We start from the raw sequence: 23,366 nt of genomic DNA, 5'->3' as shown, positions 1-23,366 counted from the left end.
TTACTACACTGAGAGAGACATAAGTAGAGCTTAAATACAGGCAAACATGAACAGCACAGGAGTCCCACTGTAGAGATTAACAGGAGTGCTCTGCCTGCACGCACAGCTCTTCCCTCGACACAGGTGCAGTGTGGGTCTAGCCGGTGGGAAATCCTGTGAGGCAGGTTTGTGTTAGGCTGTGGGAGTATCATAGTTTATTTGTACCATTTTTGTTTCTTCAAGGTCTATTTAATTTTATGCTTAGATGTGTTTTGTCTGTCTGTCTCTCTCTGTGTCCATCTGTGTGTGTGTGTGTGTGTGTGTGTGTGTGTGTGTGTGTGTATCCCTGTCCTATGAAGTCATCATAGAGGCCAGAGGAGGGCATTGGATCCTTCAGGTCTGAAGTTCTAGTGATTGTGAGCCACCCTGTGGTGCTTGGAGCTAAATTCTGGTACTTTGCAAGAACAGTTGGTGCTGTTAACCAGGGAGCCGGCTCCACAGCCCTTTCTCATTTCTGCTTCTGAGTTCCTCTACATCCTTGCAGCGCCTCTTCTCTGGAATCCCCAGAGCATTCTGACTAATGCTTGGCTCCCTGGGTCCACTGACGCTTCAGTGGGTGGCATGCGGGGATCAGTGTCCTGGCCCTCTGGGGTCCCATTCTTCTCCAGGCTTCTCCTGCTCCAGGAGTCTTCTCCTCTGGCCCCATGGCCTCTTTTCCCTCCACACAACAGCAATTTCATCAAGAAATTGGACAGTGGCCCTCTCTGTTCTCCTGGTTCTTCTCTCTCTGGCCGAGGGTCCCCTCTTCTCAGGTGTGCAGCTCTGCTGGCAGAGCCTCTTCTGCCTCTCACCTGAGCCTGTCTGTGTTCCCTCTGGTCTGGGCAGTCTACTCTAAGAGATGGGGACAGATGAGGGAACGTCCCAGGAGGGGAGGTGCTCCCTGCCTCACTTCAGTGCCTGCTGGCCCTGTGATGGAATCAAGACTAGGAAGGGTAGTCTGTCTGTCTGTCTGTCTGTGCAGTCTTTTCCTCCTCTGGGACTGTAGATAGGTCCTGTCTTCCACACCCCAGGGACTTGGGTTGTGTGGTTTGTTGTGAGAGCTTATTTTTGTTGACTTTGCTTACTTTGTAATGATGGGGTCCTGCCGTGGCATCACTGCAATTCTTTAAGTTTTGCAATCTGATGTCTTTGGGCTCTGATAGGGGGAAAGAAAAACTGTCAGTGAGTAGAAGTAATCTCCCTTTCCACTGAGCTGGCAGCAGCAAGGGCAGACTTGCTCATCTGAACTGTCTGAAAAGATAGGTTTTAATTTCTCTTCTTTGTCTGGGTTTGAGAAATACAACCGCAGCAGCTGCTGGGATTCTATGACAGACCCAGCCTGCTCTGAAGAAGCCTGCTGCAAGACTGGTTTCAAGACGATAATGGAGGCCTGCAGTAACTGCTTGTCACCAGGCGGTGGCTGTTGTGTAATACAAATAGCATTTGATGAGGTGCGGTTAGTTATACAATTTTGGCCAGCTCGTGTGGGATATAAGAGCTGAAATTACTTCAGCACCTGAAAGCAGCTCCTGCTGCACCTCAGGACAGTCACAGACTGCACAGGCGTGGTGGGTCGCACACTGACTGGAGGACGGTTTTGTGGATAGACTGAGATTCCGTTGAAGGTATGACCATTGCTTGGTATAAGAGCTCTGCTTTGGGGGATGAGTTCTGAGGCTTATTGGACTGTGTCTGAATATGTCTGTGCCTGTTTCTTATGTGCATTTGTGACCGTGTGGATACCTATGTGGCCATATGTCTGTTTCTCTCTCTCTCTTTCTCTCTCTCTCTCTCTCTCTCTCTCTCTCTGTCTTTCTCTCTCTCTCTCTGTATGTGTGTGTGAGAGAGAGAGAGAGAGAGAGAGAGAGATGCATATACACGTGTTTTTATGAGGGAGACAGAGACAAGACTGTAGTGTAGGTGGGTGAATAGTTTATAGTTCAGGTTCATCCAGATGTGTTACTAGAAATGTCTAGACTTCCTCAGTGCTGTCAGGGACTATTTAAAACTTGGTGACTGAACACTAGCATTTTTGCAACTGTCAGAAGGCAGTGCCCCTGGTCATACACGTGAGAGCCAGTGCAGAGCATGACAGGCTGTCTGTAGCAATGAAGCGTCACCTGACTTCCTGGTCTTAAGTCCTGTTGGGACTAGCAGGGCTCTGTGTGTTCTGTCTGTTTCCTTCTTACAGCCTTTTAGAACTTTGGAGAAAAGCAAGAATAAAAACAAAAGGAAATGTAAATAACAAATTTCATAAAGAGCTGGGGCCTCTTTTATAATGGAGTACATTAATTTTTTAAAAATCCTTACAAATTATAGGTTTTTAGATTTTAAGAAGATTTGGTTTGAGAGTTTAAAGAAAATTATGATTACTGTGGTGTCTGACTCTAAGTGATTCCAGTTTCTGTGTTAGGCTGGTATTATTATTATTATTATTATTATTAACATAGGGTTTTGTAATGTTACCATGGCTTGCCTTGAGTTTTCAGTCTTGAAAGCTTGCTGGGCTGGGCAGTGGTGGCACACGCCTTTAATCCCAGCACTTGGGAGGCAGAGACAGGTGGATTTTTTAGTTCGAGGCCAGCCTGGTCTACAGAGTGAGTTCCAGGACAGCGAGGGCTACACAGAGAAACCCTATCTTGAGGGGGAAAAAAAAAGGAAAAAGAAAGCTTGCTTGGGCTTAGAATTGTGTGCCACTGGAAAAAAAATACCTTGAAAAGGATTTCTTAGGGATCCCTGTGGTGGAGGGAGGGTGACAAGGGCAACAAAAGTAATTGCAGTGTAGTTTAGGCAAACCATAGCATCAATCCCTTAGGAAAATACCTTATCTAGGAAAAATCTGCAGATGAAGTGCAGTCTAGGTGGGTGGGCAGGAAAAGATAGAGGTTTACAGATGGAGGGGGAATCAAGAGAACTGAGCAGGCAAAAATCTAGCAAAAGTAGGTAGACGTGTGAATAAACTAGGGTGTAAGTAAGTGGAGAGGGGCTCTCTGGGATTATGAGAAGGAGGTTTGACTTTGACGTTTGTTACAAGGAAAAGATAGGAACATCCCAATGAGGACTGGTGTGGTCCAAAGAGGAGCTCAGAGGGATGGGTCAGAAATGCTTCTCCAATAGGCATGGCTTCTCTCGGTGGGGGAGTAGAGGTGGAGAGCCGCCCAGAGCTCACTGGTGTGCTCCTCCTTAGAGGGAGGGTTCATGGTGCTGCAAAGAGAGGCTGGAGCAAGGGACCAGTACATTAGAGCATTAGAGACCTGGAAAAAGAGAAAGCTGTTTGTAGCTCTTGACAATAAATCAGGAACTTAGGTCTTTCGTTGGCTTGTTCCAAAATAGCTACCAGTCTTCAGAGCTTTGCCCTTTTTTCATTTTCATTTTTAAAATGATTTCACTTTTATTTTAAAATTGTCTGTGCATGGATGCAATGCCTGTGGAGACCAGAACAGGTCATCCTGGAACTAGAGTTACAGGTAGTTGAGTTACCCCACACGGGTGCTGGGAATTCAGCTCAGGTCTTCTGCTTGCTAATTTTATGTCAATTCAATGCATGCTAGAGTCACCAGAAAGGAGAAGTCTCAACTGAGAAAATGCCTCCATATGGACTCTTGGCAAGCTTGTAGGGCATTTGTTAAATTACTGAATGATAGGGGAGGGTTTGGTCCATTGGGGCCGGGCAACCCTTGAACAGGTAGGTGGACCTGGCTTCTATCAAGAAGCAAGCGGAGCAAGTCAGTGAGCAGCATCAGCATCACTCATGGCCTCCGTCAGCTCCTGCCTCCAGGTTCCTGCCCTGTTTGGATTCAGTCCTGACCTCCTTCAGTGATGAACATGATATGGAAGCGCGTGCCAGTGACCCCGTCCCCGCTTTGGTCGTGGTGATTCATCATCACAGCAATAGTGACCCTACCTAGGCCAGGGCCTCTAGAGGAGGAGAAAGAGCAGAGGCTTGTTCTGCAGGAAGCCTGCTGTGCTCTCGGAATCCTTGCCTAGCCCACTTTTGCTCTTCGGCACGAACATACCAACCTCTTAGCCTCAGTTGCTCTACTTTGGAATAGAGACAACAACCCCTACCAGAGTTTTTAAAAGAGTTAAAGGAAATCATATTTGCATTTAGAATGTACATTCATTTTTACCTTATTGCTTAGTTAGGGTTTTATTGCTGTGCACAGATACCATGACCAAGGCAACTCTTATAAGGACAACATTCAATTAGGGCTGGCTCACAGGTTCAGAGGTTCAGTCCATCATCACCAAGGTGGAAGCATGGCAGTGTCCAGACAGGCATGGTACGGGAGGAGCTGAGAGTTTTACATCTTCATCTGAAGGCTGCTACTAGAAGACTGATTTCCAAGCAGCTAGGATGAGGGTCTTAAAGCCTACACCCACAGTGACAAAACTATTCCAACAAGGCCACACCTCCAAATAGTGCCACTCCCTGAGCCAAGCATATTCAAACCATGACACTTACTGATAAAATTTCATGTGAACCTTGCTTTTCAGAAGGATTGGGACAAGCTCAGTTGGTGAAGTGTTTGCTACACAAGTATGAGGACCCGAGTCTGATACCCATGTGAAAAGCGGACCATGCTATATTTATAACACGCATATTTGTATTTATACACTGCTGGTAAGGTGGAGACAGGTGGGTCCTGGGCTCACCAACTACTCAGGAGCTCCAGACCTAAGAGAGACTTTGTTTGGAAAAACAAGGAGGGCATTTCCTGAGAAATGACACCAAGATTGTCCTTGGCCTTCCACATACACCTGTATGCACACATCCCCCATGAACACACTCCGTGTACACCCGTGCACAGTTAGCTTTCCATGGGTTTCTGTAATGACTGGTGATAACCATATTGTTATTTGTTTGTTTTCGGGTGCTAGAGAGGAAGCTCAGGGCTTGTGCATGCAGAGACTGCCAGCTTCGGTGCGGAGGTGCTCTCGGAGGTGCTCCGAGCCCTACATTTAGGTCTTAATTCTAGCTCTGCCTCTCCTCCCCTTTGATGTTCCAGCCACGAGATTTCCCGGAATAAACCGGGAGAACAACTGCTAAGTGTTGTTTTTCTCTGTGACTAGCATGCCCTTTAGAAAAAGTTGTTTCCCTAAAAACTGTGAATGCCTTTTATATCCTTGTCCCTGTGTCCCTCATCTGCCTGCTGAGGAAGCTGAACTGATGCCAAGTGCTGTGGAAATGCAGAAAAGGAAGAGGCAATTCAGGAGTGCTTCCGAGGCGGCGGCCGCCTGAGTTCAAATCTGGAAACTAGAGATAGCCTGGAAATCAGACCGAGCATGGCCAGTGTAGATGGCAGCTGGAGCTGAGGAGGCAAATCCAGGATGAGGAGGCGAGAGATGGTTTTACCAGTTTTATTTAAGTAGTGTTTGGGGAAGCAGTTTCTGCTGGAAGACTCCAGGCGGACTTAGCATAAATCTGCTGTGTAAAGTTCACAGGATACTGGCCTTGCAAGCATGAAGGTCTAAGTCTGAACCCAGCCAGGGAAAGAGATGCGTAAAATCGTCACATTTGTGACCCCGGCATCCCTGGGGCTCAGCAGGAGGTCAGTGTAGCTTGAGTTGGCTTGTTCCAGGCTCAGTGAGAGACTCAAAAGACCAGGTAGATTGTAATTGAGGAAGGCACTCATTGTCAACCTCTGGCCTGTGATCCATGTTACACATACATGTGTGTGTGCACACATGGGGAGGGGGGAGGGAGACGGAGAGAGAGGAGCTTGCTAGTAGACTTTGTATGCACAAGCAAACTGTGCTGACACTTGGATGGTTCTTCCTCTTCCCCCAGCTGAGTGTAAGTGAATGTGTTGACCTCCCGTGGGCTGACTGTCACCTCGTGGCATCTCTAGGCATTGGGGCAATGGCTTCTTGAACAATTGTTCCTGCCGGGGCTCTGCAGACAGAACCTGGTTTCAGAAGTGGAATTTGCCATGAAACCTGGATTCCCCCATCAGAAACCAGGCTTCATCTGATCCTCTTGAAATGCTCTTTTCTTTTTCTTAAAATTTTTGGGACTGGAGAGATGGCTTAGCAGTTAAGTGTGCTGGCTGCTCTTCCAGAGGTTCCAATGCCCTCTTCCTGCCTCCATGGGCACCAGGCCATATGTGGTGTACAGACAAACATTCAGTTCCAATAACTGTAAAAGTAAACTGATCTTTTCCTAAAGAGAACAAATCCTTAAGCTAAGACAGTGACAGAGCGCTTGCTTACCAGCCTTTGGTGTATGAAGGTGACCCTTTTCATCAAAGCAGGGGCGAGCCATTTGTATAGGAGCCAGGCAGATTTAGTTTTGTGGGAGACTGCACTGCTCTTAGTGGGCACTTCCCATGCCTCTTGTAACTAGTGTTGTCATCTTGCTGTGTGCATTCATGGTTTCCCTGAGTGTTTAAGTTACAGTCCATCCAGGCTCAGGACTCCTGCTTTTGCGTCACTATAGAGCTTTTATATAAGTGGTTTTCAGACTTGATTTAATTGACCCACAGTGCAAAGATAGCATTTTACCTTGAAGCTTGCTATAGAATACCCAAAGCTTAGTAATTTAAAACGAAAGAGATTTATCTCATAATTTTGGAGACCAAAAGTCTAAACAGAATGCTGCTAATGTGCAAAAGGCCAGATCCAGTGCTCCAGCAAGGCCAGGGGCTTGGCTGACTGTAATTACCTCATGCCAGGTGACGTCATGTCCAGGGTCAGGAGAGATCACACAATAGGACTGGAAGCTAAAAGTATGCTGCAGGATTTGACTGCTTTGTTTATAGCATCTTTTGTAACTGGGTTTCCAGAACTGCCCGAGTCCTAGTGTCTTCCTGTTGGCTCCTGTGACATCAGCACACTGAGGATCAAATCCCCAGCACAGGCGAACATCTAAGCACCACGCTAAGTTGCTCTTATCTTGGGAGTTGTGCTCAGAAATTGCTGCTGTGTCTGTTTTTGTATGTAGCCCTGGCTAGTTTGGACCTTTCTATTTAGTCCAGGCTGGCTTTAACTCCACCCCTGGGTTTTAGGCTTTGCCACTATACCTGACCTAGACTGAAACCTTACCTGTGGGACAACAATTCTTCCTGCCCTGGCAAGCTGCTGGCAGCCTATTTATTTCTGAGTTTGCTTACCCTAGACAGCTGATATCAAAAGAGAAACAGGCGAGTGAGTTGCACTTGTATGGTGGGCTTTTCTCACTTAGTCTGAGTAAGTGTATTACTGTTTTGTTTTGTTTTTAATTTTCTTTTTTGTGTGAACAATTTCCCACATGAATAAAGGTTTCTGTGCAGTTTAAATTTTTTCTTCATTTATCTTATATGTATGAGTGTTTTTGCCTGAATTTATGTCTGTGTACCTTGTGCATTGCTGGTGTCTGCAAAAGACAGAGCTGAATCCCTTGGGACTAGAGGTAAGATAAGAAAGGCTGTGAAGCTGCCATGCGGGTACTAGGATGAACCGAGTTCCTCTGTAAAGAGCTGCCAGTGCTCTTAGCTGCCGAGCCATCTCTCCAGCCTCTGTGCAGTCTTTAAATTCAGCTCTATGGCATTGTTTTTAATGAGTGGATCGTAATTTTACCGTGCCACTAAGTGTTTGTCTTAGTCATTACCTTAGAATATACTGCTGGAAGTAGTGTACTTTCAAGACATAGCATATGCAAGGCCCTGAATTCAGTCCCAGGACTCTAGTATGAGCCTTATGGTACACAAAACCAAATCACCTTCTCATCAACTCATTTTTCACCAGAAATCTATGAGTATCTGTTCTTCCCCGTGCTTTCTTCCATTGAGAGTGTAAGAACAGATGACACTGGCAAGGTGGCTCATCATTGCATTTGACTTTAAGTAGGACTCAGACGTCTATTGTGCAGTTTGTACTCAGGGGACTGGAGACGGAAGCACTGTCCTGCTCATCGTACACAGGGGGTTATGGTTTCTTCTTATTTGTAAGATTGACTTAGGGAGTAAAAATATTTATGTGCCATTTTATATCTATTGCATTTTGTCCCTTAATTTTGATTTGTCTCTATACCTAAATCTAAAGAACTTTACATTATGAAATCTATCAGTCTTAATTTAATCTTTAATGATAAGCCAAGAAAAGAGTTCCCTAGTAACTCTTATGTAATTAATTATGTAATTATGTAGTAGACTTTTAAAATCTTAGCTCTTTCACTGATTTTTGTGAATAGTGAATTGTCTGTCATGACCTGGATTACATCCATACCTACCTATACCTTGATGTGCCACTGCGTGACTGTTCTTGCTCATTATTCCAAGACGTTTTCGGGGTATTGAGATTACATGTTTATCAGTTCTGCTTATTGAAAAATGAATCTCCTTGCAGTAGCCCCAGTAGGCCTCTGTTCCAGCGGTCACTCAAATCAAATAAGATTATAATCACAGACCAGAAATAATTGTTATTTATGTAATAAGAGTTACACAGTGTGCCTGGCATAAAGACCACTTAACAAATAGAAAATGGATATCATTACTGTCATTGTCGTCATTACCCTTCAACCACCTTTCCCTCTATCAAGTGGTCAGTGCCCAGACAGCAAGAAGCCTGGCGCATTCTCTGTCCGTTTGTAAGGAATAGTAGCAGCCTCGACACCCTTCATTAGGGAACTTATCTAGTGCTAGAGTTCTGGAAGACTTTCTTTTTTTATGTTAACACAACACACACACAATTTAAGACTGTTATTACTTGTGTATATGTGGGAGTCTGTGCAAGTGTATGTACCACTTGTGTGTAAAAGCCCTCAGAGTAGGAGAGGTGTTGGGTGTCCTAGAATTGGAGTTGCAGACAGTTCTGAGCCAGCATGTAAGTGTTGGGGACTGAACAACAGGTTCTCGGCAAGAGCCGCAAGTGCTCTTAACTGCTGAGCTATCTTTCTAGTACCCACAATTTTTAAAATATAGTTTTCTAATGGTAATAATATTATATGTATATATAATAATATATTATTATTATTTTCTTTTTTGAGATACAGTCTGTCTACATAACCCTGACTGTTTCAGGACTAACTATACAGACTAGGCGAATCTCTAAGTCACAGAGATCTGCATGCCTCTGCCTCCCTCATGCTGGGATTAAAGTGTTCACTGCCATACCATTCGTTCATTCGTTCATTCATTCATTCATTCATTCATTCATTCATTCATTCATGTGTGTGCCTGAGTGTGGATTCATTACCTTGAATGCAATGCTTACAGAAGTCAGAGAAGGAGTTGGAGTCTATAACTGGAGTCACAAGTAATTGGGAGCTGGGAATAAGAATAGTTTGTACTCTTAACCTAACCTGTCAGCCATCCCTCTGGTCATGTGTTATCAGAAATTTAAACAAGTCCCTAAACTTCCCTCTGCCCTTGTCCCTTCCCCCTTTTTTGTCCTTTCACCTTTGCATTTCCCCCAGACCTTGGCATTTCCCATGCAAAACAACTCCCTGTGTGGTTGAGGTCATTGATCTTGTTAGTACACTGTATCTGACCCCGTGGCTGTCCCTGTGAGCCATGCATACATACCACATTCATTTGTTGTCCCTGTAACCCGAAGCCTTCCACAGAGCGTGGTCTGCGAGGACGGCCAGCACTGCCCCAGCACTGCCGCTGCCTCCTGAATAATCAGCTCTCCCCAACTTGCGGCCAAATACAAACATTGCCATTGGAGCTCAAAAGTGGCCTTGTGGAGAACTATTTTAAGTTAAGTAGATGTGGATACGATAAGAATGTAAGTGAGCATTTTTCACTCCGGGAAGGTTTGATGGGTGTCTTGGAGTCTCTCTGTTCAAGAATGCAGTTTGGAGTCTGGGAGATGGCTCAGTGGTTAATAATGCTACCTTCTCTCCCAGCACCTACATGGAGGCTAACAAGCATTTGTAACTGCAGTCCCAGGGCATCTGGTGCTCCCGGCACCAGGCATGCTCACAACACAGGCTTACAGGAAGGTAGAACACCTATAGACATAAAATTTAGAACTTAGTGGATTAAAAAAATAAGACTGTAGTGTGGCACGCAGGCTGCTGTGTCTTGTTTTCCCTTTCTGTTCTCGTGACTGTGATCAGCTGTCACGTGCCTTTGCTTAACCACCCCAAATGGAGAAGTCTTTAAAAAGAAAGTTTCCTACTTGATTCTTACACACCCTTTAGTTTAGTTAGACTTTCCTTCTTGGAGGGGAGATGGATCCCACATTGCTTGCTGTAATAGGAAGCACCTTGAGTGTGCTCTGCACCGCCCCCCCGCCCCCCCCCGCCCACTCATGTCAGTCTTGCTTCATATAGAGCCAGGCACACTGGGGCTTGTTGTGTTGTATGTGTGCCAGCCCTTGCTTGTATGCTTTGTGCGTTCTCATCTTTGAAGACAGGTTTTTCACATGTTTGTTAATCCCCGGTGGATTAGCTGTATTGTCCAGGTTATGTTTCGTGGTTTGAAATTGTTTTAATTTTTTTCTCCTTTGAAGTGTTATCTACCTAATTGTTGCAAGATCTTTCTGCTTTTGAATTTTTCTTTTCTTTTTTTTTTTAAGTTTGGGATATTGGGTGTTTCTTTGTTGAATATTTCCATCTCTTAGATTCTTCAGCCTTGTCATATCCATCTCGGATTTAGTAGTGGTGATCTCTCTCTCTTCCCACGCCTTGTGTACCTTCTCTTTAGGTATTTAGAGGGAGGCCCTGGGTTTTCTTCTGAAGTGTATTTATGTTACCTAGTTAAGCATGACTGCTCTGACTCCCATTTTGTGGTTCTTACGAACTGAGAACGCATGCTCTTGTTTTGCTTGAAGTCTACATAGCCATGTGGTTATTTTTATCTTTTATTAGATGTTGAACGCCTTCTGCCTTCCATAGCATAGGTAGAGGATTTAGAATTATTTAAGTCACCTTTTATTTGTGATAAATTGGCTATATCTGCATTGTCTTAAATTTTAATTAAAATTCATTTCTGCATTGGCACAAGCCACTTTTTAAGTGCCAGATGCCTACAAATATCAGCTGGACAGGGCAGGTAGAGAACGCTTCCATTGATGGAAATGATCTATCCGGAAGCTCAGGGTTAATGCACATTATAGGAATGCCTTAGCTGTTTTTTTTTTCTTCTTCCTAGAATTCTAATATTTTGACATACCATTTTCCTTCTTTCTCCAGGGGAGTGGTAACTGACTATAGTAAAGGGGGTGGGTTCCTGAAAAGCACTGGTGTCTTGTCAGCTGTTTGGGTGCAACGTGTACCTGCCTAAGTCTCATGACTGTTGCACTGTCTTTTGCAGGTGATAGGAGATGACAGGAACCTCCATCTAAGACTCCAGTGTCCCTGGTGCTGACGAGCTGCCTCTGGTCTTAAACTCCTGGCTTGACTAAGCCCTCCCTGTAACCACTCCAGGCCAACCGCTGTGTAGGTTGCTCAGCCTTCCTTGATGATGGGTATCGGCAAGAACACGGCATCCAAGTCAGTGGAGGCTGGGGGCTCCACGGAAGGCAAATATGAAGAGGAGGCGAAGCACTCGAATTTCTTTACTCTCCCGGTAAGAGTGTTTCCTGCCTGCAGTTCTTCTCTGGAGTATACGTAGGACACACTTTAACACTTGTGTTTTCAGTGAACATTGTGGCATTGAAAAATCAACCGTCTCTCATGATGTTATATTGGCTGTACTCTTAGCCAGCCTCAGGGGACCTGCTTGAGTTAACCCAGGAAGGAAGTACACACTGCTATTAATGTTTTTTTTTTTTAATTCCTTAATTTTTTATTCCTGGTACCACTACCACAATTTACAGGGCAATATACCTGATGTAATGAAAAGAAAAAGACAAAGCTACAACAGATAAAAGACCTCAGGAATGTACATCTACTTGACACTACATTGCATTAATCAATAGCTGCACTTTTTGCAAACTGTGGCTATGACAGTCCTGAACAAGAAGGGTTTCCTGTTTAAGCTGCAGTAATTTTTCTGACTATGGATCATCGTTCCTTCTGTGGCAGATTTTTACAGTTCCTCTAATGCATTTGGGGCGACTGTCTCAAAGTAACCTGCAGGTTTCCTGACAACTCCTCGCTCTCTCTCCTGCTAAGAACTGTAGCCGTTTCTGTTTTATTTTAAAACCTTCTGCTACCATATCCACCACTTCTACCTCCAGATCCATAGCAACTACCATAGGGACTGCCTGAGCTTCTTCCACCAAAACTGCCCCCCTTCATGAGTCCATAATTTGATTGTTGCTGTCCACTATAATTTCCAAAGTCATTATAGTTCCCACCTCCAGCATAGTCACCTCCACCAAAATTTCCTCCTTCATTGTAACCATCGTATCCTCCTCCTCCACCACCATATCCACCACCCTAGTTTCCATATCCTGGTCACCACCTCCATAACCTCCTCTACTGCTGTAACCAGGACCACCACCATAGCTGCCACCATCACCTCCAAATCCTTTATGTCCACCATCACCACCTCCATAACTACCTCTGCTGCCACCACCTCTACCACCATAGCCACCTCTTCCTCCAAAGTTTCCTCCACGACCCATAAAGCTGCCAGCTCCACCTCCACGGCCTCTCTGAGATCCAGCAGACTGCAGCTCGTGTTTAGAAAGGGCCTTTTCCACTTCACAGTTATGCCCATCAATCGTGTGGTATTTCTGAACAACAATTTTATCAACTTTGTCATGATCATCACAAGTTACAAAAGCAAATCTTCTCTTTTTCCCACTCTGCCTGTCTTCCTTAACCTCTATGGTTTCAATCTTGCCATACTTTTCAAAGTAGTCTCTCAGGTTATATTCTTCCGTATCCTCTTTAATACCACCAACAAAAGTTTTCTTCACTGTTAAATGGGCGCCAGGCTTTACAGAGTCCTCTCTAGAAACAGCTCTCGTTGGTTCCACCACACGCCCATCAACCTTGTGTGGCCGAGCACACATTGCAGCATCCACCTCTTCAACACGAGAGTAGGTCACAAAACCAAAGCCTCAGGAACGTTTTGTGTGGGGATCTCTCATTACCACACAGTCTGTAAGTGTGCCCCATTTCTCAAAATGTTCTCTTAAGCTATCATCTGTGGTTTCAAAGCTCAGACCACCAATAAGCAGCTTCCTCAGCTGCTCTGGTTCCTTTGGATCATGGCCCTCCATTTTGAGACCGGACTCGCCTCTTCCAACTCGAGTTCAATATCAATTAATGTTTTTAAAACCATTCCAGTGCTTACTGTGTTCTGGAGAGAGTCTTCATTTTCTCTCCAAAACTGTGCTGTTAGGAGATGTAGTTCAGATCTAACATACATTAGCTACCTGAAACTGGTTGATGGTTCTTTGAGAATTTTATACAAATGTAATTTGAACATACTCATCCCCCCTGCTCCCACCCCCTGCAAAGTCCTCTTACCCCTGGCTACCCAACTCTGAGATTTCTCTTTTGTTTTCTTTTCCCACTGAATCAAGTTTGTGTTGCCCAGCTTGTCTTGGGAGTTGACTGCCCTGCTGTGTGGTTGACCACCCGTGACTCACATCATAAGGAAACTGACTCTCCATCAACAGCCAGTAGCTCCTCAGGACTGGGGAGCTCTGGCCCTGGGGATTCCTGTCTTAAAGCCTCTGTTCTTCTTACAGACCTCTGCAACACCTAACGGCCACATTCCATCAGAGTGCGCTGCAGGAGCTGCTGCTCAGCAAGAGTGCACAGGCTCTTGCTCCTCTCCGCGGGGTCTCCTCTGGGTATTCCTGTTGGGTTGTATCTCACCTGTTCCTTTAATGCTACTTGCGACGTGGCTGTTCCTGGCCCTGTAGGCTGCGTCCAGCTTTACATAGAGAGGGATGGATGGCAATAAGGATGACTAATGTGTCTGGCACTTACCAAGCCCTTGGGTCATGAATTTCAACATCTTCTCTACAAAGAGAGGCTTACAAGCACTGGCTTAGAGCTAGCTGCATGCTGTGGCCTCGGTGTGGTCTGGTTCCTCTAAAACTTATTTTGAAATGTAATCCCCATTAGGAAATATGAAGAGATGGTACCAAGTAGGACTTTGAAGAGAAGACTAGAGTTCTGCTCTTTTGAATAGATAATCTGTTTGTGAATGCAATTAATAGATTAATGAGCGGATTGGCTGTGAAAGCCAGCTTAGCTAGGTCTCTCCCCAGGTGCTGTTCTCCACAGCTCCCAGACTCTTCAGGCAAAACACTAGACACAGCCCCTTGAAGCTGGGTCAGAAGCACAGCCATTTTCCTTCTTTTCTTTAACCTGTATTTTGTATTGATGGATGCTTTGCCTGAATATATGACTGTGAATCACATACAGACAGTGCCTAGATCCCCTGGTACAAGACTGTGTGAGTGCTAGGGACTGAACTTAAAATGTTTTGTGTCTCTCATCTCAGTGATGTGGAACCGGTATGCCCAGAAGCCCAACCCTACCCCTGCAAGACCGTCTTCATCCGGCAGCACCTCACTGCCCACATCAGCTCAACATCAGCTCTGCTCAGAGCCACTTCCTCAACCACCCTACAAGCCACGTTATTAGTGCAGATCAAAATCAAATCTTAGAAAGCTTAAAAAGCATTTCAGTGTCTGTGCTTGGCCCCCCTCCTGGCTCCCCAAGGCCTCTTGAGTTAAGCTGGAATTTCCTAGCCTGACACCAGTGCTCACCCTCGATGGGCATCCTGTAGAGCATCAGGATTGAGTCTTATTTGCCCGGGACATAGCTAGGGTCATTGAAATAAGCATCTGAGCTTTTGTGTAGCCCAAGGAGCATCTGTTGTGTGAATATGAATAGACAGAGTCAGAAGGACAGTTGGAATTGTGGACTCTTGCCAAAATCTGTATTTGGAACCCTTTTAAAATTTAGAGTTTAGTGAGATTGGCTACAGTGGTGCTACTTTGTTGTAGTCCAGGATTCAGAAGGCCAAAGCTAGAGAGGCTCTGGAGTGTAAGGCTAGCTTGAGCTACATTTTGAACCTATCTCAAAAAATTTGTCTTTGAGGTACAGTGTATATAATATAAAATTTGAAATAGAGTTGTCAGAGACATTATATATATATATATATATATATATACATACATACACACACACACACACACACACACACATACACATACACACATACATACACTGTTATGTAACTACTATCTCCTCCTAGTTCCAAAACACCCGTGTTCCCCAAAAGGTACATTTACCCACAAAGCAGAGCAGCCTTAGTTCATGAGTTACTCCACTCCAGTTGCTTTGTGTTATGTTAGGAAATTCATCCTGCCCGTGTGTTCTCCCTAGCTTCCTGGGCCGCTGAGTGATGCAGGGTGGAATGCTGTAGCTTCAAGTGCAAACTTGAATTGGGCTGGGAAAGTGGGGGGTCTTGCTGCAGCTAGCACAGGCAACCAGTGTCACATACCCAGTGTTTATGTAAGAAGCTGTAGTGTGATTAGAATTCTGTGTGTTTTTCTGTTTATTTTGGTCTGGTTTTTGAGATAGGGTCTTGTTCTGGTCCAGGTTGGCTCTAGACCCATAATCCTCCTGCCTCAGCCTCTGAGAGCTAGGATGATAGGTATGCACCATTCTACTTGGACAGGAATAGTTTTAAAAGCAGACCTTTGCTAAGTAATATAAGAAAATTCATCCCCTTTAGAGCATGTTAAATTAGAGCCCTATTTAGATCTCTAGCATGCTTTTAAACTTAGACTTGGGTCTACGTGCTTTCAAATGATAAATTTAATTTTTTGCTGCTACAAAAGTCAGTGGATTGGAAATCTCTCCAGAATTCCTCAGGCCAAGGAACTTTATACCTGCTGTTGCTTAGTTAGCTATTTAGTCTTTTTAATGATTCCCTCTTGGAGAAAGAACTTGTGTTCGTTATAGGAAACTACCAAATGTGTAAAAGGAAAAGGAAGGTAAAATGACCTTTTGACTAACAACCACGGTCACTATATGGGAGTAAGCTGTCGTTGTCCTTTGATTAACAGCCATTGTTACTATATAGGAGTAAGCTGTCGTTGTCCTTTGAGTAACAGCCATGGTCACTATATAGGAGTAAGTTGTCATTGTTCTTTGAGTAACAGCCACAGTTACTATATAGGAGTAAGCTGTCGTTGTCCTTTGATTAACAACCACGGTTACTATATGGGAGTAAGCTGTTGTCCTTTGATTAACAGCCACGGTTGCTATATGGGAGTAAGCTGTCATTGTTCTTTGCTTTAAAGGCAATGTGAAGACGGTGCACATGCTGAGTCAGCAGGTCTGAATGTTCAGGGAGTGTTAAGAGTGGAGATTAAAAGTTGTGCTGTTGCTGTCCTTGACCCAAAGTTTATTGTTTCTGGATCTTTTGCCAACCATATGGCTAGCTGGGGAGCTCTTGGCTTTGTGTGCTAATACTACTATTATGCTTTACATAGTATTACTTGGACTTTTTCCTTTGCCAACATGTGAACTTCAGAGTTTCTTTTCTCTCCTCTCTCCTCCCTCTGCCTCTCATTCTCCTTTTTCTTTAGATAGCCTCCTGCTATGTAGCCCAGACTAGTCTTGAACTCAGCAGTATGCTTGTTTTTCTTTGTGTATTTGATGAGAACTTTATACAAGTATACAATGTATTTTGATCATATTCAGCTTCCTGACCACCTCTTAGTTCTCCCAGACCTTCCCCTCTTCCTTCTAATTTTATCCCATGCTCTTCTTCCTGTTGAACAGAGTTCAGTTAGTGCTGCTGTAAATATGTGCATGGGTGTAGAGCCGTGCTTCTCAACCTTCTTAACACCTGACCCTTCAACATGGTTCCCCACGGTGTGGTGACCCCAACTATAACGTGATTTTGTTGCTACTTCATAACTGTAGTTTTGCTACTGTTATGAATCGTAGTATAAATAAATATCTGATACGCAGTATGTCTTACATGCAATCACTGTGAAAGGGTCATTCTGCTCCCAAAGAGGTCTCAACACCCAGGTGGAGAACCATTGGTGGAGAGCCATCAACTGGTTCCTAGGCAACCACAAGGGCCAGACCACTAGAGAAAATTGACTTCCCTTTCTCAACAGCCATCAGCTGCTCGTGTTTCTCAGCTAGGAGTAGGACTCCGAAGCCCTGTTCTATTCACGCTGGATCCTGTGTGGGTCTCTCCCTCTCCCCCTGTTGATTTGGGGTGCTCTTTATAAATAGTTGATTCAGCCCCCCTTTCTCTGTATTCCACATACAGTTTCTCTTAGACTGCCATCAGTGTTTCTGTTTTACAGTGCTGAAATTTAAACTGTGTTTTTCTCTTTGCTAATCTACATTTGGTTGTGGTGGTTGTGGTGTTTGAGATAGGGTCTCATTTTGTAGATCTCCTGGAACTGGAGTTATCTATATAAGATGGTTGTGAGATCCCATGTGGATGCTGGGAATTGAACCTTGGTCCTCTGCAGCCACTGTTTTTAATCACTGAGCTATCTCTCTAATTCCTATATATGGAATTTTTATTACAATGATATACTTCTAACCAGTACAATCTGTACTAATTGATTTATGACCTCTCTCTCTCTCTCTCTCTCTCTCTCTCTCTCTCTCTCTCTCTCTCTCTCTCTCTCCCTGAGTAGGATCTCACTCTGTAGCTCTGGTTGCCTCTATTCTGTGTTTCTAAAAACTATTTGGAGGCAGTACAGTGGCAGCATCCTTAGTGCCAGCCTTGGGAGGTTGAAGCAGGAGTATCCCGAGCTTCAGGATAGCCTGGGCTATAGAGCAAGACCTTGTCCCCCAAATAAACAAACAAAATGTAATTCTGTTGTTGCCACTTATAGCTAAGCTATAGGTGGTTTTCCTTGATGTTAACCTATCAGTAAGAATCACTCTCCTGGGACTAGAAAGATGGCTTAGCAGTTAAGAACAGTTGTCAGAGGCCCGGGTTCAGTTCCCAGCAGTACCCAAGCTGGGTTAGGGAGCTCATAACTGCCTGCAACTTGAGAGTCCGAGGATCTGATGCCCTCTTCTGGTCTCCCCTGGCACCTACAAACTTAAATACACATAAATGTCCATTTTTCTTCTAGTATCTGAATATAACTAGTTTATGACTAGTTATTGTTACACCTAGGAAGTGCTTGTTTTCTTGGGGGTAAAGCCTCTTTTACTTTCAGTATTGCGTCTTTAGAAGAGATCCCTAGGAACGGAACCATTTGATTAAGGAATGAAAATACTTGTTTCTAGCCAGATAAGTCATGTTGTTCCTCACCAAAGGATGCACAGCATAAGGCTAGAGCTCCTTTGAATAGATTCCAAGATGGGGGGCGGGGTGAGGTGATGTTTCTCCTGCTTCCCAGTGTCCTAAGCAGCTGCGCATAGCAGGCTGCTTAGTTATAGTCTTCTGACGGCCACACTTCCTCTTTCTAGAGCAGACAGGCAGTTTCCTCGGTTCCTGAGGAAGTGATCTTACCCAAAGCCGTGTGGACACTACCACTCAGCAGCAGCAGCTCACCTACATTGCAACACTGGCTTATCGGTCACTTCCCTCGCCCTGGAGAGTGTTGAGGATTCTATGGCTAGAGGTTTCTTTGGAATGTTCCATTTCTGACTTCCCTGGGGGGCTCTGGCTTACCCAGCTCCACCCTACGGGAAGCTCCACACTCCTCCATTTAAAGTAGCCTATACATATCTATTTCATTTAAGAAAACAAAGTTTGCCGCTGCGATATGTAATGCGCAGTTTAGGGCTCTCTTAAGAATTATGGGAAGCCATTTAGAAAAACCATATTTCCCTACAGCAGAATGGCAAGTGCTGAAAGCCCCTCTCACTGTAGCCTTTCTCTTCAGGTGGTGATCAATGGTGGGGCCACATCCAGCGGAGAGCAGGACAACGAGGACACGGAGCTCATGGCAATCTACACCACAGAGAACGGCATTGCAGAGAAGGTACCCATGCTACCCCTTCCTACTGCCCGGCCCTGTTTCTGCAGGGGTTTGGGGGTGTCTGTATGTTTGTTTTGTAATGGAAGAGTCATAATTACTAGGTTTTAATTGTCTTAGTAGCAATTAAGGTTAAAAGCTCTTAAGAGTCATTATCTAGGTATTTGTAAAAGCCTTGGCCAGAATGTTCGAGAACAGTGGTTAAGAGCTTGAGGACCAAAAGTCAAGTCTGATTACAGAGGTGACTCAGACTCTAAGGAATTACCATGACTCTCTGGGTATCAGCTTTTCACCTATTAAATAGGAATAAAAATATAAGGTAAGTGTACCTAAGGTGGATATCTGAAATCAAAACTGCCAGCTACCAGTGTGGCATTCCAAAGCATGATGCAGGCATGCATACATTCATGTATGTATGTGATTATAGAGATAGATTTGCATTTACATATGTACACATACATACATGTATACATGTGTGTGGTTATTCATTGTTTTTTAAATAAAATTTGAATGACCATGTTTGTGTACTTTTTTTATTTTGTATGACTATAATGAAATGAAGTAAAGAGAGTTCTATTCTGGCTTAAAAGGTCTGGAAGGAGAAGATAGGCAACCCTAGTTGGCATCGCCCCAGAGAGTCTCATGGCACATAAGAACCAATGCTCATATCCTGACCCAGCAAACAGAAAGGGGGCAGGGGCAAGCAGGGGCCCACAATGCATTTCAAGAGTTCAACTCTTTGTGTCTGTGCCTTTGTTTGTATGCCTGCCTGTCTGTCTGTTTTGGCTAAAGTGGACTTTGTTTACAGTCCTCTACCCCAGCTTCCAGTGTTATCTAAAGTCTATGTTTTAAAGGTCCATGGTATCTTAGGCTGTTGTCACCCTTGATGAAGCCTTAAACACATGGGCCTTCAGGGGCATTCATTAGGCAAACTAGCATATACTAAGGAAGGGCTTTATTTTGCCCTTGGTTTTATTCCTTTGTGTAAGATATAGGACAGTGTGGAATTTACCTTGTGTGGTGAGCCCAGTATGTCCTTAGTCCTGTCTGTGTAGAAGTGTTTCAGGAATTGCAGTTGGGCTCAGGTGTTTCTTAATGATTTGTAGAATCCATTCAGTTCTCATCCTCGCAGTTGTGTATAGAGATAAGCTGCAGATTAAAGTCCTGGTTGGAAAACTACAACAGCAGAGTTAGAGAGACACCAGGCCTCTCGGCACCTTTCCCCCAGTGAAGGCAGGCGGGCAGTGTTGTAATTCTCCCACAACAATCCATAATAGTTCTTATGAAATATTGCCAACTAGGGAAGCTCACCTGAGCTTTGGCATGGAAAGTTTTATCAGGAATCAACCTCTTAGGTATGGCTGGCCACCATGTAGCTGAATTTAGAGTCTAGTTTCTCAGTAAACAAGCTGGTAACAGGTGACCCAAGGGCCCTGCCATAGATGGGACTGTTGTGTAAACCGTTACCTTACCCCAAGGCTTCAGAGGAAAAAAGAAAGAAAGAAAGAATATTGTTTTTAAAATCCAAGAACAAAAGCAAACACCTGGGAGCTGGTGTCAGGTGAGGCCAGACCTTCCTCTGAGTTTGAGTAGCTCAGCCTGCTGAGCCAGTCCTGTCCTAGTCTCTCAGATGCACGTGCAGTTTCTCTGTCATGTCCACTACTACAGTCTCTGAAAGACACAGTTCCATTCTAGCACATTCCGCACTGTAGGCCTGTGAGCGTCTGCTGCTGGACCAGAGGCCAATGTTTGTTCTATAACATTTGTGTCAAGTGTCAACTTCATTAGGCTGTACTTTTTAACCGTAGACAGTGAGGCAGAATTCCAGTGTTTATGGAAAGGGACTTAACCCTCAAATTTGCCCCCTTTCAAGGAACACTAGGTGGCAGGGCATGGAGTTAGCAGCTCCCTGTGGGCTAGCTCCATCGGACATGGGCTATGGGCTCACAGTATTAGCTCTAGCCATTTTTTGTGGAACATTTTCATTTTGTTACCTATTATTTTGTTTGCTAGGTTAGAGAATATTTTAAAAGTACATATTGTGTTAGTTACGGTTTAATGAATGTGGTGAAATACTGTGACAAAGGTTTGTTTGGAGCTATGGTTCCATGACTATCACTGCAGGGAGCATGGCAGCAGGCAGGCAGCTAAGCGCTCAAATCAAAACCACGACAGGAAGCAGAGAAGCCTGCACCCAATGACGTACTTCCTCCAGCAAAGCCATGCCTCCTAATCCTCCCCAAACAGCCCAAACTGGGGACCAGTTGAGATTATGTCTGAGATTATGGGAGACATCTCATTCCAACCACCAGAGATATGCACCTCAGATTCTAAGAAATGCAATTAATTATTTACAGAGTCTTAGAAACTAGAGCAATTTTAAGACTCCATGGAAAGAAAGACAGGGTTTCTTCAAGCCATCTGTTTAGCTGATGTCAAGACTGAGTACTTGCTAGGCTGAGTTAGTTATCTTGGTGGTCTTGACTTTTAGATGCATGCAATACTTAACATTTTAAAAATCTTTATTGCCACATAAAGTATTAGAAATGGTTTTTTTTTTTTTTTTAATAAATAAAGCCAAAACCAAGATTTCAAGATTTGGGCAGAGACTCTGGTCAGGGTTGGTGCTCTTGGGAATGAGGCAATGTCATGGGAGTCAGAGCCCTCGTTCTGAGAATTATCTCTCTGAGGTACTCAAAGGACAGAATGGCTACACCAGCAGAAGGTGGTTCTGGGCAGTAGAGGGTTGTGCTAAGTCAAACGGAGCTAACATCTTTCCGGGCAGTGACTAGCCCCTCTTTTCTCCCCTCAATTCCAGAGCTCTCTTGCAGAGACCCTGGACAGCACTGGGAGCCTGGATCCCCAGAGGTCGGATATGATCTACACTATAGAAGATGTTCCTCCCTGGTACTTGTGCATATTCCTGGGATTGCAGGTGAGATGATTCTTCTAGGGTGTGTGACCTCTGGCCTAGAGCTTATACTGTTTACCGGCTAAATGTTTAAGATAGTCAATGTTTAATTTTTATTTTATTATTTTTAGTCTGTGTATTATGTGTAGGCACGTGACTACAGGTGGCTGTGGAGGCCATAGGTGTTGGAGTCTCAGTGCCTGATGGGGGTTCTGGGAACTGAACTCCAGTGTCCTGCAAGAACAGTACATGTGATTATTAAACTGCTGAGCCATCCCTGTAGTCTCCAAGTTTTATTTTAACTAAGATTTATTGTAAATGTATTTTACAAGAATTGTGTATAAGAATTTTCAACATTAATTTCCGAACAGCAGGGAAAAAAAAGACCTGGGAAGTAAATGCTCAGGGAGTGAAAAATGATACAGGGGGGGTGGGGTGGGGGTGAGGTGGGGGGTGGGGGCTGCAGGGGAAGCGGAGCGGGGGAGGGGAGGCAGCAGAAACAGAAAGGGGTCAGTAGCCTTGGCCTCCTACCCGGCCTTAGCTATCCACAATCCTGGCAAGTATCATGACCAGGAAAAGAAGGAAGGCTCAATTGTCTTTTAAAGGAAGGGAACTTTGCTGCCTCCCAGCCTTAGTCTGTCTTCCATAGCTTCGAACAGGTGGGGGATGATGACAATAGACAGGTCTATTGTGACTTTAGTGCTTGCCCTGCTCACTGGATTAAAGTGGCTTTTGAGAAATGTGGGGGTGCTCTCTCCTTCCTGGCCTCCTACCTGGCTTCTGACTCCTGCGTTGGGTTTGGACCCTGTTTTGAGGTCTGACTTTCCACACTTCCTTGCTCAGTGTGTGATCAGTTCCCTTCAGGGTTCTCAGGTGGGAGAAAGTCAGTTTTGTTGCTCAGACCCCGTGCCTACTGGGAGCTGGACTGTGCCTGGTCCCACTTCTGGCAGCCGGAGGGCTGAACGGGCTTGGTGAGTAACCCTGGACCTGATATGAGAGGCGCACCTTTCAGGCATTTCTAGGATAGTCACATGGGAGTGACAACTCTTTTACCTCCTGTTCCTAACTATACACAGTACCTTGTGCACTGCATTGAGGAGTTTTCGACAGAACACGCCTGCACATTTGAGCTACAGTCAGTGTGCTTCTCTGACTTGGGCAGAAATGGGAAGCTTTGGGGGAAAAAAAGAGGGAGTTCACAGAACAGAAATAAAGAACTAGAAAATTAGGGGGAGGAAGGGAAATGAGTTGTGAGTGCTGGAGCTATCTTCAGAGGCCATGGGAGGGAGGACAGGGTACTTAGAGGGAGAGTGAATCTCTGCCCAAGAGTGCTAGACCACAGAGCAAGGTACAAAATGCCCTCTGCTCTGAAGTCTCTACGGTATATTCCCCAGACCTGAGAGGGCTAAAAGCAAACGAAAGAGCCCCACAGGCTAATATCTTAGGAATGCAGATGTGAGCATCCCAGCTGGGTTTGGTGCATTCCTGTTACTCCTGGATAACAGGAAGACCGAAGCAGGAAGATTATGCGTTTGATTTGAGATCAGCTCGAGCCATATAGTGAGTTTGACACACTGGATTCCAGAGTGAGACCCTGACTCCATAAAACAGGAGTAAA

The 23,366-nt window shown here is 44.7% G+C and overlaps 1 protein-coding gene and 1 pseudogene across 8 annotated transcripts in view; one reads left to right on the top strand and one right to left on the bottom strand.

Annotated features, from left to right (window-relative positions):
* The window catches only part of Slc23a2 (solute carrier family 23 (nucleobase transporters), member 2), a 92,825-nt gene that overhangs the window by 32,336 nt on the left and 37,123 nt on the right, over positions 1 to 23,366 (top strand). For 5 of the 8 annotated variants that reach the window (NM_001355430.1, XM_030251883.1, NM_018824.2 and 2 more), the window contains exons 2-4: positions 11,259 to 11,513; positions 18,745 to 18,843; positions 21,656 to 21,772. In NM_001355430.1, the coding sequence (NP_001342359.1) occupies positions 11,406 to 11,513; positions 18,745 to 18,843; positions 21,656 to 21,772 (324 nt within the window). In that variant the 5' untranslated portion in view covers positions 11,259 to 11,405. Of the gene's footprint in view, positions 1 to 1,480; positions 1,644 to 9,420; positions 9,727 to 10,303; positions 10,408 to 11,258; positions 11,514 to 18,744; positions 18,844 to 21,655; positions 21,773 to 23,366 lie in introns of those variants that run through there. The other 3 variants (XM_006499906.3, XM_006499907.4, XM_030251882.1) reach the window with 3 other exon arrangements.
* On the bottom strand, positions 12,070 to 13,159 carry Gm14052 (predicted gene 14052; annotated as a pseudogene).

Source organism: Mus musculus, chromosome 2 (assembly GCF_000001635.26).
Source record: "Mus musculus strain C57BL/6J chromosome 2, GRCm38.p6 C57BL/6J".
Taxonomy (NCBI): domain Eukaryota; kingdom Metazoa; phylum Chordata; class Mammalia; order Rodentia; family Muridae; genus Mus; species Mus musculus.
The sequence above is the reverse complement of the archived record's forward strand: the minus strand, read 5'-3'. Positions and strand labels throughout refer to the sequence as shown.